This window comes from Strix aluco, chromosome 2, assembly GCF_031877795.1.
Source record: "Strix aluco isolate bStrAlu1 chromosome 2, bStrAlu1.hap1, whole genome shotgun sequence".
In the NCBI taxonomy this organism is placed as follows: Eukaryota; Metazoa; Chordata; class Aves; order Strigiformes; family Strigidae; genus Strix; species Strix aluco.
Window position 1 is genome coordinate 60,594,741 of NC_133932.1, and position 18,509 is coordinate 60,613,249.

Sequence of the window (18,509 nt, forward strand, 5' to 3'; positions counted from 1 at the left end):
GTATGCCACTGGCAATAACATTACTGGGACAAGTAGTCTGAAAAGTGATGATCTTGCCTGAAATGTAGCGGGCATATTTCTTACTGTGAAGTATTTCATATTATTGCTGAGTAGAAAGACATTTTCTCTATCCAAGGAGTTCCTGTTGTAAACTGAATCATAGCACAATGGAATAATGAACAAAGTCGTAGAAGCGAGCTGCTCTAGCAGAACTGCATATGGTGAACACTACTCAAAGCATCTCTAATTTCTTGTAAGAGCTTTTAAGCTCTTTTAATCGGACTGTCTCCTCAGATATATGATCATTGGAAGAATATACAAAAGCTTTGCAAAAAGTATTGTCTGACATTTACTTCTTATATTCAATTGTATGAGATATGCACTTCTGGACAGAACAATAGGTGGCCTGTAAAACCTCCTCTAAATTATTTATCCAGCGTGTTTTTCAGGTTTAGATCAGAACCCCCTAGAGTGGTGCAAAAGTATAGAAGCAGTGGTCTGAGAGTTACAGGGAGCAATCCACAGCTGGTTTCTGGAACAGTGTGAGGACACTGAATTTGAGAAGGTTGAGTGGTAGTCTGCAGGGCATTTTCAGTGGATGCTGGTCTATGGGTTGAAAAACTTAAAAAAATGTGATCTTGGCTACTATGATGTCCAGAATCATTATCCTCGTTCTGTGTTGCCCTGTTCATGTGCCAACCACATCTTCTGTTGTAGAAGCCCACAGTTGCTTATGTCATGCGGTTTCCCCATATCTTTCTCTCAAGTGTTAATCTTCTGATTACCAGTCTGTTTGGGTAGTCTGGTTTCCTTTGCTGTGCCACTTCTTCCCCTTCTTTGTCAAGAATTATTGACAACCACCACTCCCACTTTCAAGACATGTATTGCTAGGCTGTTCAAGTTCCATCCCAAGATGAGACAGAGATTAAATGGCAGACCAATTTGACATTCAGTGAGTTTGTAATCTGATACAATTCACTTAGTTTATCTCTGACATTCAACAAAATTAAGTCTGTTGTGCTTGTGACTACCAATAAAGACTAATATGTGGCACAGTAGGAAATGTTTCTTCTAGCTGTAAATAAAAGCAGATACATCTGATGCTTTTTGTAGGCATCTGTGGAAGTCAGGACCAACCCCTTTGGGATGCAGAAACAGCCCTCGAGGTCATGGATCTCACATGACCTAGTTTATTCTTCATTAAAACAGATGGTATCTATCTGAGCAAGGCAAACTTGGTTTTAAGAAAGAGCTGGAGATTAAAAGGATAGGAAGCTGGAACATCTGGGCCTAATTAATGGGAGCAAATAAAGAGGCAAACTAAGCATTAAATTAGTCACTTACATCAATAGCAAAATAGTCACTGCATGACTATTGTTTTAGCTGATCAAAAGTTGCAGGATTGGTTTTCCTAGCATTAAAAGTATCTAAAATTGCATTAGAAATATTCCCACATTCTTGAATCTTTACTACCCAGCTTCAAAGAGAGTAAAATCCTGGAAACTGGCTGTGATATTTTGGCATGGCGTTAGGGAATCCAGCTTGTTTTGTAGGGCTGAGAATGCCCTTCTTGAATTTCATACCTAGGCCAAGCTGGTCCTCTGCAGTTTTTGGCCTCTTCCCTTTGTGTGTGCTTTAACATGAGAAGGTTACCTAATTGAGAAGGTTGCTGGCATTTCTTCAAGTTCTGCAACCACATTAAATTTGCAAAGGGATCCAGAAATTTTATTGTTTCTGTTGTAAACAGATTATACTGGATTAGTGGTTAGCATTTTGCATGCTTTATTCTGTTTGCCCATTTAGTCCTGAAAATCTTGAATTGTGTTGCGTGTTGCAAATGGCACAGGCATTCTTCACTTGCTTTTGTTACTGGTAGCCAGAAACCTTAATTTGCTATATGCCTTAGCAGGGAGAAAGAGACTGTGCAAATAAACTACAAAGCCTCCTTCAGACCTTCTAATAACAAGTGTTTCATGAGGAATAATTTTCTGATGTAAGCACATATTTGCTCTAAAACTCTTTCATTACGTGCTATAATAAAGAGAAGACAGGTAGGGATACGCATGTGTGTGTATAGCCATTGCTCTTCCTTCAGCAGTGGTACTTGGTAGATCCCAGGACTCATCCAGAAAGGTACACAGTCTCTGAAGTTCTCTTGGTTTCAACTAAACATTAAATAACTGTTAGTAGAATATTGTGCAAATCTGTCACAGAAGGTCACATTTAACCAGTTCATACAGTTGAACTCTGAGATGATCAGGAAAAAAAATTGAACAGTTCTTTCACAGGGATTAACAGAAAGTGTTCCATGAGTTTGGTGTCTCCTTCCTGGAGGGGAGAAGGCAGTGGTGCTTTGATAGAAGACTAGTAACCCTGCCTTTTTCTGCTTGCAAAAACCTTCCCTCAAGTTTTTGGAGCTTGGCTTCCATCTTACATGCTGCCACTTTGCTCCTTCAGTTTTTTAAGTTTTCTTTCCATGAATGTGAGGGGCAGAATTTCCACCTAGTCACAACAGTAAAGACCTGTTTTGATAAAACAGCTGGATTTTCTTGGCTGTGCTAAACAACCATTACAACGCCTTGTTGCAGCCTCGGGCCTTGACTGTCATGTTCCATCCCATTCCTCCCCGCCACCCGCATTTGCAAGAAAGAGAATTTTTAAAATCTTTGCAGAAATGGGTAAAAGCACGAGCAGAACATCCAGACCAAAAGTTTGAAGTGAGATATTTGAATTGTAGCCATCTTTGTATGCAAACTTTATCTGGTTGTCTGAAACGTGGCTAAGGATTAAATAAAAAAAACACTCAACGATTAGTTCTGTATGTGACTGTGCAAAGACATAAATTAAACTCTATTTGCATATTTTATACAACTGTTTCTAAGTTTCAGCAAGTTCCCCTGCTCCCCCTTGTTAATGGCCCCCCATGGTTAAAGTCTTTTTTTTCTTGGTTGAAAAAATACGTAGTACTCACCATGTTTGCTCTTTGCTTCTCTTTGCAGTGAGAGGAGTTTGACTGAACAGCTTAAATGGTGTATGTAAATTCCAGAACATCACTATTATTTTTCTTTAGGGCTTTAAGAGAGCATATTGTTTGTCAAAAGTGCTGGAAGGGTGGTGGTTGTGTGTCTGGATAATGTCACTACCAACTGATGTAGGCCTAATGGATTTTCTGAGAAGACTTGAATGGGAGAAAATTCATATTATGAGAAAAGACGTCTGAAAACAAATGTTAGATGGCTTCTTGGTCTGTATTGTCATCTTGATTTCCATAGTTGCTTGAAGTTGGGGTAAAGATGTTTGAAAAAAGACTGCCTGCAACCACTTCAACAATAAAACTGGTTAGGGAGGCTGTATGTTCTTGCCTGTCTGTGTGGTCTTTTGGTTTTCCTGGAGGCTCTCTAGATTAGGTGTTTACCATTATTCTGGAATAGCCTGCCAGGCTTTGTGGTTCCTGGCAGAAATGTTTTTAAAGAGGCCATGTTTCCAAAGTTAGAGCTATTGCTAAATGAGTCCCTGACAGGTCCTTCTTTGAAAATGGATGAAACTTGTGATTGCTAGTGTTATTACTGTTATTATTTCTGAGCAACACCATTTGTAAAGTTAGACCAATAACATAAGGAAAATTAAAGCATTCTAAAATAAAAATTTCTAGAACAAGTAGAACAAGTCCATGAAACATGAGATCACTACAGACCTAGTAACAGTTAGATATGTGTTCATTTCTGACTTTCCTGTTGAATACATCCATGGAAGCACTTTGTTCATACAAGTATCAAAATGCATATAGAAAGAACCATCATTTACTTATGGGGTTGGTACTGTTAATTTTCCCCAGTCCACATTTGGAAGTCTTAAAAACTTAAGATGATTTTTAGTTCTGGTGTGCATTATAACTGTAGTTATTCTTGACTGTGTTTTTACTCAGAACTAAAATTTCAGCTCCTAATTCTGAATAATCTATTTTTTTCTCTATGCATTTAATATAGATGTAAACAATCAGTATTTTAAGTAGCTTGAGCAGGTGGCTCTGTTTGGAAGCTTTTGGGCCTTTTTTAATACAGGGTTTTTTACCGCAAAAGTCCATCCCCATGCAAATAAGGTTGTTTACTGGTATAGTCATGTAATGTGACTGCATTGTTAAGGGATTTAATTGCATGATAAATTTTCTAGGGTAACCTGATGGCTTACTTAACTATAACAGCAGGCTTTATCTGAGACCTGTTTACAGTTTTCATGGTTAAAGAACTGTAACTCAGGACAGGTGGGAATGTAAAACTGCTTTGATAGAATCTTTTGTGCTTGGACAACTGTAATCTTTGGTGGTTTGTGTAGTGAGAAGTTTTATCTCGAAAGCTGATTTTGAAAGCTGTAATGGAGCTGCAAGTTCCATAAAACTGGATTGCTGAAGTTGTTACTTTCTAGTTTGTAATATGAGTATTTTGTTTTCTTTGTTAGTAAATGCCATACTCTTAAACAATATTACAAGTGAGTGGAAAGAATAACTGTTAAATAGAATGTAAATGTTTTAAGTGAGAATACACATACCAAAACCAAACATTTTTGTGAATTCTCAAGTTTCTTGAACCTACTAGAGGCAGAAACTCCCTTGTTTTTTCTCCCTTCCCGAAGTAATGCAGTTTCGGAAGTTTGATTTGTTTGGTCTACTCCCTGCCTCTCCCAAAAATATGTTTCCTTTCACATGCCTACTCATCTTCCTGCACCCACTGCACATCTTAGAAAATTGTCTTGTAGTATATATTGATCATAACCAGTCAGCACAATCTGAAATCAATTCATATACTAGTTAATAATACTGAAACAGGTCTATGGGCTGACTTTCTAGGGTATATGCAAAAAAGGGGATGATTTTGAGCATAAGACTTTTACTTTTTTGAAAGATGTTTCTCAACAAGAGAATGACCTTTTATGAGTTAGGCAATTGGTTTGGATGCCAAGCATCCTTTATAGCAGCACATATTTCTGCCAGAGAACAGGATTAAAAATATCTGGTGTACTGTTCTAATGGAACATACATGGCATTGTTTAATGAACAAAAAAACGAGCAACCACCCAATGAGCTGAAATGTGTGTTCATCTTCAAATGTATAACACTGTGCTGCAGTACGAATAGCAGTGTGGCTAAATGTGCTAGTTTTAACTTTCATTTCAAACTAAAAGAAATACTCAGTTCAGTTATGTATAATTGTCTGGAGTGCAATGCACTTAAAAGGAACTTGAATGACTACTGTATTGAATAGAGATGCATAATACATTATTTAATGTTTTAATTTTCCTTTTGTATTTTTAAGAGTGAATTGAAAAAGGTATATATTAACTACAGAAAAGGGTGCCTGAGATCTACTGTTTCCATGTGATATAACAATACAGCACTATAAGCACATTTTTTTAAATTTGTTTTTAGAAGGGTCAGCAACTTTTAAGTATTTTGTCCCATCACTCCCTTACCTTACTGAGTCACTTCACCTCTCTGTGTACATTTAAGGGAATAATCTTCTCACTTGAATAATTGCAGAGAGGTATTCTCAGTTACTGAACTTTGGTAAATGACTTTTGAATTATTTTTTTTCTCATTATTTTTGTATATTCTGTACTCTTTGTATTATGAGTTCCTACATTTTAAGTCCTGACTTGATTTTCAGCTACTTTGTTTTAATAAATAATAAATGGAAAGTTAAGTAGGTTTTTTGTGTTGAGGAATCATTAAATCCATTACCATTGAATATTACATTCTTGGTCAGTGATGATTTTATTTTTTATTTTATGCCACGCACTGTGGATATATGTAAGTTGAATGCTGAGTTTATCCCAGCCCTCCCCACCTAATCTAAATTAAGACTGATCTCTGGAATTTAAGAGAATGTTTCCTAGCCTTTCTTCTGCACTTGAGAATAGTTCTGCTTGTTTTATTTATATTGGTTACATTTGAATCTTATATGTTACATACTTAGTTTTTTTTACACATCTCCCTTACCCTTTCTCCAGACCACTTCTCTTCTTTGCAAGAAATGCTTCCACTATCTATCCAAAGAGTGGCAGTATCACAACACTGTTATTTTTATTAAATTATCACTAAAACCTGAGAAATCCCAAGAAAAAAGAAGTGTGAAAACAGGTAAGAAAAGTAATACTGACAGATTGATGAAGGGGGAAAAAAAACCAAACCAAACCAGGAATTGAGTTCTTGTAGGTTTTAATTTAGTAAATTGTCTTTGCTTTTTTCTTTTTTTACAATAAATTGATGTTTTTTCTTCAACTTTTCAGGCACAGGTACCTTTGGGCGTGTTCATCTGGTGAAGGAAAAAATGGCCAAACGTTACTTTGCACTGAAAGTAATGAGCATTCCTGATGTCATTCGACTGAAGCAAGAGCAACATGTGCACAATGAAAAGTCAGTCTTGAAAGAAGTCAACCACCCCTTTTTGATCAGATTGTAAGTTGTTGTATTTTTTTTAATTCCTTTAACTCATATGTAAAGTGCAGTTAAAGTGTTCCAGTCTCACTGAAAGTTCTTCTGTACTTAACCAACACCAAGCGTTTAATTTCTGTTATGTAATCTAGACTAAAATAGACTTCAGATCAAAATATTTATTATAGAAGAATCAAGAATTTAAAATCAAGAGGCATAATTTAAATGTTTAAGCAATAACTTATTATATGCTTTACTGCAGAAGAGAATTTTCTTAAGTGAGGGGAAAATACTAATGAAGTAATGTTAGGATTGGCTCATCAAAATGACTTCTAGAATGATTCTTGATGTTAGAATGGCAAGAAAAATAGTACTTCTACATATGTCCTGTAGATATCTAGATAAAGATATAATTAGGTTTAAGTATCTGCTTTTTAAAAACTTTTGTGAATTTTACTTTTGCAAACTTTAAAGAGTTTAAATGACTGCAGCACTTCTTGGGGTTTGTTATTCCCATATTTGAGGTTAAGTAATAGAACGTATTGAGAAATAGGATTTAAACACAGTTCATAAAGAATGCTTCTTTTTATGGAATTGTGGTGTTTCTAGTGATCCCAGTGATCCCCTTATTAAGGAGAGAAGGCATCACACTTTTCTGTTCAGAGCACCACAAGGCCTTTTATGTATCTGAGTCCCTATCTATTAATGTGATAACTAAACTTGTGGGTAATTGCACAGTTAATTTCCATTTATATTTTCTCATGCATGGATACAGGGACATTGACCAAGGTTTGTTTTGCATTTACTGACCTTAATCAATTAGGCTAAATTAGTCTTAGTTAATCTGTAGCTGAAGGGAGTGCAGCCTTCTCACACGGCTAAGAAAGTATCAGACGGAAAAGAAGAGGCAAAAACATGGTCGTCACCCGAAAGATGGAAAGAGCCCTGCAGGAGGAGGCTTTTTCCCTGGTGCGTTGTTGCTTTTTCCAGCATCATGATGCTGTTAGTTTCTAGCCAGTGTTCAGAAATCCTGTGTGTGGCATAGTATAGTAAGATGAATTCTAGGGTATGTAGAGTTTGAGATGCATGCAGGAAAGCGAGATGGAGAGGCTGAGTACATCTGGTTAGATTCGTTAAAATATGGACCAAACGGGGGGAACAGGGTTTTATATCTATGTACATACATAAATTCTTTAAAAAACAAAAACAAAACCCAAAACCAAACAACTACCAAAACCAACAAACAAAAAAACCAACCCAGTATGTTTGTGCCTCTGGAACCATGCAGCAAGTGTGGAAATAGAGAAACTTGGGTGAGAAGTCAGAGACAGGGCTGCGAGAGTCCATGTCCATACAGAAGTGATCAAAAATCTAAACTGGTAAGTTCTTTTGGATTTCATTCATCCCTTATTTCCAAAATGTGAGGTTTTAAAATCACTGAAGGAGGGATGCAATTCAAGTGGAAGTTCACTTGTGTGCAAGGCAAATATTCTTCATGTCTTCTAGCTCTCTGCCTTTTCTGTTAAAACATTCAATGAGATGTTGCATCAGCTCTGTTCATGTAGTTGTCCATGAGATGCCTTTGTCCCTTGGCAAAGGAGACTCAAAGCAACCTAGCTGAAGTGAGGCCATTAAATTTTAAGTCGTGTTAATATTTGTGGGTTAAGCAAGCGTTCATGGACGATTATCACTGTATGACAGATAAAACTTTCTGCAGCTTTTTGTGTGGCTAACAGCTTTTTTCAGGCACCCCCTACCCAATAAATGTTTTTTTTCTGACTATAATTGATCAACAAAAAGGGGAAAAAAATTTCTATGTAGTTCTGCTTCAATGCCTTTAAACTGTGTTATCTACGTGGTCTGGCTTTTGTGTTTTTATTTAGCGTCACCATCTTAAACATAGGTAGTATCTTTCTCTGGTTGCAAAATACGGAATATATGTCAGTGCAGCATAATACTGTATTTTTTTAGCACTTTATAATGGAGAGTTTTAAAGTAATGCTGCACATAATTTATTTCTGGAGTTCATCCTTCCTATATCTTTCCATATAAAGACTTTTATATAAGAATCTCTTTTTTTCTTTTCCTGTTACTTTTGAGAAATGCCTTTCCTGCATATAGGGAGGTCCTGCTTTTCTGTAGATACTGAAGTTATTTATCTACTTATTTTTTAAACTGTTTTTTGGAAGTGCTTGTTTGGTGCTCTTGCAACAGCTGGTCACTGGAGACTCCTAGGCAATCTTTACTGACATGTTTGAGTGACGTACCATACTTCTGTGGGTGCAGCAGTCCCTCTTGTGCTGTAATTTTGACGTGTATCTTTGATTTTTTTCAAGAGAACAAGAATTAATAAAAATCAACTATATCTTGTATTCCTATAAGCTAAAATAGGTTGTTTGACTGTAAGAGTGCACAATGGTATCCAAAGTTCGTGTAGTGAAGCTGAATTATAGAGCTACATGACACCATGCATATTATTCTAATCACAGCTTCTGTGATATTTTCCTTTTTTTATTCATATACCATTTAAGGCAATCTGTATTGCAAATATTAAACTTCTTTATTTTGCTATTTCTCCTGTATACCAAATAATGTATCCATTTTTCTGTGGATTGACAAACCTTTAAAAGTCAGTTCTTGAAGAAATTAATTCCACTAAAAATACTGTGTTTTAATGGTCTAGGCCATCCATTTTTTCCCTCTGTATTCTTTGTCAGATTTTGCCCTTCCTCTCTTCTGTACGTGTGTTTGAAAATAGGTGGCTTGCTTTGTTTTGCCCATTTCTGTTCCTCTTTCTTTGTTTACTGTAGGTGTAGCTTTGCCTAATTACTTAAAATACATCTCAGGAGTGGTTTTTACATAGTCAATAAAGATACTATGAACATCATCAATAGCCAATTCATTATATTGATGACTTCGTGATAGAAAAGTAGTGTCATAAAAGCAAAAGGCAAGCCTGGGCTCAGCTTCCTTCATTGCTTTGAAGGAATGGAGGAGCTGTTGCTGATGTCTTACAGTCTGTCTCATTTTCTTGGTTGTCTCAGTGCTGGTATCAAGAAAATCATACTGAGCAAAAGCCACTCAGGGGTTGGAAGCTCAGTTTGCTCTGCTTATCTTCCTCGAGAGACTATTCCTTGAGTAGGAACCAGCTAATGAAGGAAAAAAAGATACTTGATCTTTCCATTCTTGTGATACTGCAGAAGCTAAAGTAACTTCTATTCTTGTATCAGTAAAGTAGGTAGGGATACAGTGTTCATTATCTATTATCATAGTAATAGGGAGAGCTGTTTGTTTTAAAATGGTAGAATATTATTCAAGATGTTACCAGATACTTATTTTCTTCTTAACTGTTGAATTACATTTGGCTGTGTGGTATATGAGTTTTTTAATGTGGGTAGAAAGAAAAACAGCTTCGTTTTGGGGAATGGCAGGGAGAGAATTTCTGTGTACTGTAATGAAGCATTTGAAAGCCAAGTGGAATGATTTTCTTTCTTAGCTGCTCTTTACTGCACTCTAGTAATGATTGTACCACAATAATAGTTCTTAAAGGCAACAGGCTGAGGAATGGAAGGTACTTATCAATAGGTTAAGTCTGAGGTACAGAAATTAATCTTGTTTTGCTGTCAGTTTTGCTTTTCTATTGCTTGTGTTAAAGATACTGTAGGAGAGCAAGCATTGTGATCTGATGCTTTAGTTGGAGTTGCATATTTCTGGGGATGTCGGTATAGGAGAGGGGAAGAACTCTCTGGTGTCCTGTTTTTGAACTGTCATAAACATCTTTACAAAAGCAGATTCTGCTCATCACTTTGGCAATATTTGATTAAATAAAATGTAAGGTGTGTAAGAATTGTCTGGTCTTAGGAGACTGGCAGTATAGTAAGTCAGTTGTTAGGTGCTTAGCAGAGACCTGTTTTGTACAACACACCTGAGTCTATCAGGTTTTTGAAAGATTTTCTTTCTTGGCCTGTGCTGCATGCATCCTGAACTATCTGGTTTACTTTTCAGGTTAAGTCAGCTACTTGAATGTCTGTTACATAATTCTGCTAGATTCTTGGGGTTTTATTATTTGCAGAATAGGAACTATAAATTAATTGTGTACATAGTTGGGACAACAGAGATCATTTTACAGAAATTTACTTCTAAAACAAATCAGAGAGGTAATTTTTTTATTCAATAAAACTTTTTATTACAGATTTTGGACCAACCATGATGAGCGTTTTTTATATATGTTAATGGAATATGTGCCAGGAGGAGAACTTTTTAGTTACCTGCGCAACATGGGGCGTTTCAACAACAGCACAGGACTGTTTTACTCTACGGAAATTATTTGTGCAATAGAATACCTGCACTCCAAAGAAATAGTTTACAGAGACTTAAAACCTGAAAATATATTACTAGACAAAGAAGGACATATCAAGCTTACGGATTTTGGATTTGCTAAAAAACTGGTGGATAGGTAAGTGAGTTTTTGTTATGCATGTTATTGCATGTTAAACAGTTGGAAGAAGAAAAGTTATTTCAGACTCAGCATTTCACCTAACTCTGTGAGGTTCACACATGTCAAATCCTTTAATACAAGGGAAATCATAGTCTTAAAATGGCTGCATGGAAACCAGTATTACACCTTAGATATAACTAGAAGCGATATCACAGATAAGCTACTGTAGAAAAATATTTTTGTATAAGTAGGTTTGGATATTTAAGTTTTCAGCAGTCATCTTCTGAAAAGGGACTTCAGTGAAGCGATTTGAGCAAATATTGATGTACGTACATCAGTATGTTAAATGAGACATGAATCCTCTCTACGTATTGCTTCCTTCTGCTTTCCTTGTAGAAGGATTTTGGAAATGTCATTTATTTCCAAATAACATTTTAAAACTGGATACTGTGTTTTCACTAGCCTATTGCTAAAATCAAACTGCAAAATCTAGACAGAAACAATACAGCCAGCTTCAGCAGAAGTGATTTATTTAACTGTAACTTCTACAATACTGTCAGCCTTATGTCCATTTTACTAGCATATGTAAACTTATTAATAATGCAGAGGTTTTTTCCCAAGTGATTTTTCTGTTCTCTTCCGATTGAACTACTCTTCCAAGATTGTAATACATGCTCCTAAAAGGAAGCAAGAGCTGTCACTGGGATCCAAAAAAAATAGTCTGTCATATTAGAAAGGCAGTGTGACAAGGTTTGGTATTATGTCCTTATGCCACCTCTTGAGGGAGACCGCATCCGATTGTTCTAGTTGAGGCAGCCTAGTGAGTGAGTTAGGCATTACATAGGTGCTCATCCTCTTCCCTCATCTGTTTTACCTGTTTGGTGCTGCTTTTGCAACAGTTCAGTGTGTGTGTGAAATTCTACAAGATCAATTTGAAATTAAGGTGGATCTGAGGGAGCTACTCTTAATGGATCCATTATGAAGTAGAAGTCAGATGAGACAAATCAAATTGTGCTATGGAGGTCATAAAGTTTCCTTCCCTGTGGGTTACATGCTCACAGTGCTGGGTTGTCTCAGTGCAGAATGGTAGGCAACTAATAATTACACTGGTTCTATTCACCCTTAAAGTCTAAAAGTCAGTTTTAACAGTATTTTAATATCAACATGTTTGATTGAATTCAGTTTCCACTGGACAAGCATATAGGACTACAAACGTTGGCTTTTTTTTTAAATATTTTGTTTTTAAATCAAAATAACTTCTTGCAAGAAGAGGTAAGGCTACTTCCATGTAAGAAAGTAGGATGTTCTCTTTATAAGACATTTTCATACATATTCTTAGGACTTTTTTTACATGTAGATACTGCCACTTAGTGGTTATTCTTAATTTGGATATCTGTGGGTTTAAGGCACAATAGAAGTAACCCTTCATTAAATAAGGTCATAGTTCACATCAGAGTACATTTTTCAATCTGGAAGATGAATCTATAAGAGTAAATTTGTTCAAATACATTTTAGGACATCAAGTTATCAGTACTGATTTTAATTGGGGGTTTTTTGCTTCCTGTATTGCTGGGGGGAGCAGTGAAGTTGATCAGTTTGTGTTGAATTGTATCATAGAACACTGTAATAGTTTTATATTCGTAGCTGATTTACCTATAAATGTACAACAGGTAATATAAATATAGCACATGAAGTTGGAAGGAGTAAGGACTTTATCAGTTAGAGCACAAGTAGTTATCTATGCAAATCTGGCTTGTTTTTTTCAGTTGTGTTTTTTTTTTGGAACTACATAGTGTTCTTCCCACTAGCAGTAGTCATTTTCACAACGTTGTTCTTGTCACTGTAAAAATACACGGTTGTCAGCAATTTATCCACTAATGCACTCCAGTAGGTTATTTTGTTTCTTACAGTATTTGATCAAAAGTATAGGAGATGTTTTGCCATTCTTGTGCATGGCAAATATCTGTACACATAAACCTTGTGTGTATGTATGTGAATATGTGTATATATGTATACACATACACAGTGTATATGAATTGTGAAAATAAAACACAAAGTATGTATGTTTTTCAAACAGTGAGGAAGCCTGCCACATAGGACCAACAAATGTATTCCTAGAGAAGAAAAGGCATGATATGTAAAATAAAACATGGTCTGCAGGAGACCTTCAATACAATTACACATTCTTGATACGTAATACTTACCATGAATTATTCTGTAGCTGCTTAATTGAGATTTTTCTGTACACATGTTACTGGACAGGGTGAAGTGTTCACCATGTTCATCTACAGTTAAGCTGCTCTTTAGAGAGGGGGCTGTCTCATAGCTCCTGTTCCCACTGTGGGAAGCAACCTGCACATTTACCTTCTTATTAGGATATTTTTGAAGGGCTACACCCTAATTTTTTTTTTTTCTCCTAGAGGAAGAGGAAAGGAAGGAGGGTTTCTTGTCTCCTTCTGTTCTTTGTTGATATGTCCTTCTGTTTATCCTTGGTCCTCCCTTTTCGGTCATAGTGTACTTTTAAAAAAAATTCTAAATTTTAAACAGTGTGTCTTTGCCTCAGCTGCTGTTTATTTCTTCTCTTTTTCACCTTGGTGTTGCTTAACTGAAGACTTAATAACCTTTTCAGTTTCTTGTAAGTATATTCACATAAAATAGATGTGCCACAACTTAAAAAAAAGGGATATATCAAGAACAAAGATGGGGACAGGTTGTTTACATCCTTCAGGTAACAATCATTTATAGAAAGGATTTGCTTTGAACTTCATATCGTTACATTTTTAGACCTTGCTTTTTCTGGAAAGCATATACCACTTTTTGGGTATAGTATATCCATTAAACACGTTTCTGATCTTTCTCGCTTGTTTGTTTGTGGGTTTTTTTTTTTAATTCCTGTGTTGTTTCAGAGAAGCACAAAAGTAAAGTTCATAGAATTTTGTATTCTTTTTAATGCACAGATTTCACTCAATGTTATGAAAGTTTTAGGTAAAGTTAGGACTTTCAAGATTTTTTTTTTTTTTTTCGAGGAATGCTATTCACTGTTAATTTCATCTCCTTCAGTTTACTTTCCTTAAAAAAAAATGTGAACTATGAAACTTGAGAAGTGATTAACGTTAAAGATACTGGGGATACTTCTGTACTGTTGCTTAAGCTGAATGAGCTTCATGACTGTTCTGCAGAGTGGATCGAAGAGAAAAAACAAGACACAGCAAGTCTTGTTTGCAAAATGTATTGTTTGTCACTGTAGAAGCCAGAATGTCTTGCAGAACAAACTTTTGTGGGCTAGAAACAAAGCAGTCTCCACTGATTTAATTATAGAGAAACTTCCAGAAGAGAGTAACAAAAAGGACATTGTTGTTAATCTCTGGCTCATATGCAAGAAACCTGTCGGGGACTACAGAGGTGGATACTGAATGGTGTAGAACATTAAAATATATTAACCATCAAGACTTAATTTCTTCAAATAATACTGTTAAGTCCTGCAAATACTATTTTATAGCTTATCTTTGTGACCAGAGTAGACTTTTTATTTTCATGTTTTAAAATTACATGTTCACCTATATCAGGTATTGCTTACTTGTATCTTGAAAACCCAGAGCAGTGGACCTTTTGTAGGAGTTTGAAGGAAACAGTCTGTTCTTATTTTTCTGCATTATAATTAATATTGAAGAGGATGATCTGGGTTTTCTGATGAATATGCAACAGTCGTGAAATAGTAATGATTAAAAAAAAAAAGATGATTTGATCTTTTTATAGAATTTACTTGATGCGTTTTCCAAAATATTAAATAGTTTGCTTCATGACCAACAAAAGACGAAATACAAGTCATGATCTTATGGCACAAATACACAGCTTGACAGAAAATTGGAGCTACTTCTAAGTTTTTGTGTAATTAGTAAGCATAAATTTCTTGATTGAAATTGAGAAGTAATGATCTGCTGGTGATAATAAATTTTGTTTCCTAGTGCAGCTAGGGGACTTCAGATTATGTTGGCCTGTCCTTAATTTGTTGTTTTCCTTTTGCTTGAATAAAAAAAGATACTGTATGGTAATTGAGGGTCATTTTAGTTTCATTGTCACCAGGAAATTATTGTGGGTCCTGGAAGTCATGGTCAAATCTTAGACTGTGTTTTTGTTGGTTGTTTGGTTTTTTTATGTAAATGACCTTGGTAAGGGATGAAAACCACCAAAGACTGCATCCTTGCTGAATTTGTGCATTCATAGCGTTGGCAATTTCTGGGGAGGAAAGGATGACCATTGTGGGGCATTGTCCTGAAAACCATCTAGCTTCACCATTAAAATGAATGTTCCTGCCCTGTCTGCTTTATTTGTACAGCCCTTCTTCCCAAGTACAGTAAAACTGACAGCTGCTTCATTTGCAGAGCTGGCTAAATCAGTATGAAGAAAAATTCATGCAATGGATTGTAATACAGCTTTTTTAACTTGGAGCACTATTCTGTGCTTTGCAGCTCTTCTTAATTACCTAGTCCTGATCTAGGCAACTGCTAGATGGCAGTAGTGTGTAAAGCAGCAGTGGTGTATGTAAGAGTTATCTTTAGTATGCTTGATTTGGAAAATGGGAGTTTATATTTTCTAGTAATAAAAATTTATGCCAACCTTTTATGATAAAAATTAAAGATGTATTCTTTACAATAATGAATGTAGTTTCAAGAACCGTGGAGCACACGTGTGCATAGTGTGTCTTAACGCATTCTGACAGTTTAGCTGGAGTAATTTAGTTTTTGCCATATTAAAATCAAGGTTAAAGAAATTCAGTGTTTATCATAAATCTTGATTTAGAGTCTTGATTGACTGTACAGCTCTTCTTCCTTGATTTTAAGTATTTTTATGAATCAAGGCCAAGGCTTAAAATACCCCAACCAAACTAAAGGAAATCAGGAAAAAACACCCAAAAGCTCTGTTTAAAATAATTCTGCAATATCAGAAAAATTTATTATTTAATCTTAAAAAAAAAAAAAAAATGTTGACAGTCTGAGATTCCATAAGGTGCATCTTGAATATCCGTTTACGTCTAGGAAAAAGAAGGTTTAAGTTTAGCAGAACAGTGGTAGGAAAAACTAAACATGAAAGGGGTATGTATTACTTCTGAAGGTGATTGCTGTTCATCTTAACGCATTTGTTCAGGACCATGTTACCAGCTTGATTGGAGAAGATTCATCCTGCACTCACAAATAAACCAATTAGAGTTTTGGGGTTTTTTACTACAAATTAAAAATCATGTACAGTGACCATTAATTTTGGGACTATATTCTTTGTCACATCTTACTAGAACTCTTCTTAAAATGCAATATGCTTTTTTTCTTTCTTATTCTGTGCTGTTACTTCATCCACTCTTGAATTGGTGAGCACTCTTTCAAAGTTTCATCTTCTGACTTGCTACCAGGGAAGTGTAATTTATTTAGAATGAAAGAATGTTTTTTTCTCTAGCACTTAGTTAAACATAAGTCAAGGTAGTGAAGCCAAGCAAATTCTACATAGGTAGTTTTACAAAGAAGAGTTTACATTTCTGAAAGAAATCATTTCATAATTTTTTTTTTCAAATTGTAATTTGATCTTTATAAACACTAACTGCTTAGCTTCAGTTTATTTCATGAATTTATAGAGCTTGAAATACACATTTCAGTTAGGTAGCAATATAACACTTTTATATCCTGAGCTTGTATTAGAAAGCTATCACTAAAAATTACATTAAAATATATCAAAAATAGTGTTAGTTACATATCTCACCCTTGCTTAACAAGACCTTGTAAATATTTTAAATAATTAAAAATACAAAATGTTTTCCTTTTAATGGATACTGTGGAAGTGATGACAGGTTACATTTCAATACAGTTTGAAAAAAGTTACTTAGACTGTAAAAGGAATCTTATGTCTGCAGCTGTTTACTGATTTAAACTACTACTATTTTATCTCCCCCCTCTTCCTGATGTTTTTCTAAACAAAAAGTTTCCCTTTTGCTGGCAAAGTTGAATAAGCTTGCCTTCTGCTGGGCCTGTCAGAAGTAGTCTGTGAACTCTCAGGGTCTGCAGTTTGCAGGGTGAAAACCACTATTAATAATTTCAGAGCAACATATAGCCTAATGGATAGGGTACCATATCAGCAGTTGGGAACTCAGTGTACAGATATTTCCTGCAGCCAAAAAGTTTCTTAATTTCCATATATCTCTGTTATGGGAGAATTGGAGAGGATCATCAAAGCAGTCTTTTAGATCTAGTCTTTCTTTTTTCTCTTGTTCCTGTATACAGTAAATATCTACATATATGTTGGGTACTTCCTATGTGTGTGTGTGGGGGGGTCCTATTGCTGTTATTTCTGTTTCAGTTCAGTCTGGTTTTGTTGTTTGTTTTGTGGGGTGTTTTCTTTCTTTTCCTTCCAGGACATGGACGCTCTGTGGCACTCCTGAGTACCTTGCACCAGAAGTTATACAAAGCAAAGGCCATGGAAGAGCTGTGGATTGGTGGGCCCTAGGAATTCTTATATTTGAGATGTTGTCAGGGTAAGTGATAATGATTACTATATTAGAGCAATATTATGTAATATAGTAATAGAGGATTCTTTACTAATTCTGTTTACGATATTCGGAATAGCAGATTTGGGCTAAATGATACACCAGTTTTATTTCTGTCTCTGAAGAAAGGAATTGGGAAGCTGTACAAAATGAACATATATCACTGTTATGGGAATTTTTTAGTTTTTTGAGTTTGATTTTCATTGGGTTTTTTTCTTAACTTTTTTAACAGCTGCTCTTTTCCTTATCTGTTTTGGAAATTCAGGTTTTGTTGAAGTCTAGATTTTTATACATAAAAACCTTTATATTTAAAGGGTGAAGAAGAGGACTACTGGTTTTCTTTGAAACTCCTGTAATTAATTTCTAGCATAGTGAAATAATATTTGCAGTGGGAGCTTTAGTCTGTAAAAATGCATAGTGGCACGTAGGAAGACTTCTATTAGTAGAGCTTGTATTACTAGTGAGAACTGGTTTTCTTTAAACCAAAGAAAAAAGAATAGGGAAAAGCTTAGAAGGTCCAGTTGGAAATCAGTTTGCTCAAATGTTACTTCTGATGTTTTGAAACCTGCTTGTTAAGGAATCTTTCCAAAAGATACAAATTCAAACTGCAGACATTCTGACATCAATATAATTAACTGTTTCTGACTTTAAGTATTAGGTAGATAAAAGTAATTGTCAGAATTTGCTCTGATTTCAAAAAAGAAATACTATTTTCGGTAAAATAACTGGTTTAGGGAGAACATGAAATTCTGCTTGTGCACTGAAAATCTGCATGTTTTTGCTTGTTTTTTGTCTCGGCTGTATCTTTTGAAGGTACTTGCAGAAAAAAAAAAAAAGTGGGCATCTTGAAAAAAAGTGGTTTTGCCATGGTTGGTGCAGTAGAACAAATGCAAGCAAAAGCAAGGCTTTCATAGCTTCAGAAGAAACATACTATATTTCATGAGTTTTGGTTTCATAGTCGTTAGAACTTCTTTTCAGTACCAGGCCCAGTGTGCTCTGTGCCTTCTCACTCCCAGAGTGTATGTCGGATTGCATCTATCACCTTTCCTTCTGGATCTGCAGCCCCACAGAGTGGTCAAAACTTAAACGTCCTTGCATGGACTTATTCTTCCTTT

At 35.5% G+C, this 18,509-nt stretch overlaps 1 protein-coding gene across 1 annotated transcript in view; it reads left to right on the top strand.

Moving 5' to 3' along the window:
- Positions 1 to 18,509, top strand: part of PRKX (protein kinase cAMP-dependent X-linked catalytic subunit) — a 61,849-nt gene that overhangs the window by 23,160 nt on the left and 20,180 nt on the right. Inside the window, exons 2-4 of the mRNA XM_074814902.1 lie at positions 6,283 to 6,451; positions 10,620 to 10,883; positions 17,263 to 17,382. Of these exons, the coding sequence (XP_074671003.1) occupies positions 6,283 to 6,451; positions 10,620 to 10,883; positions 17,263 to 17,382 (553 nt within the window). The remainder of the gene's footprint in view (positions 1 to 6,282; positions 6,452 to 10,619; positions 10,884 to 17,262; positions 17,383 to 18,509) is intronic.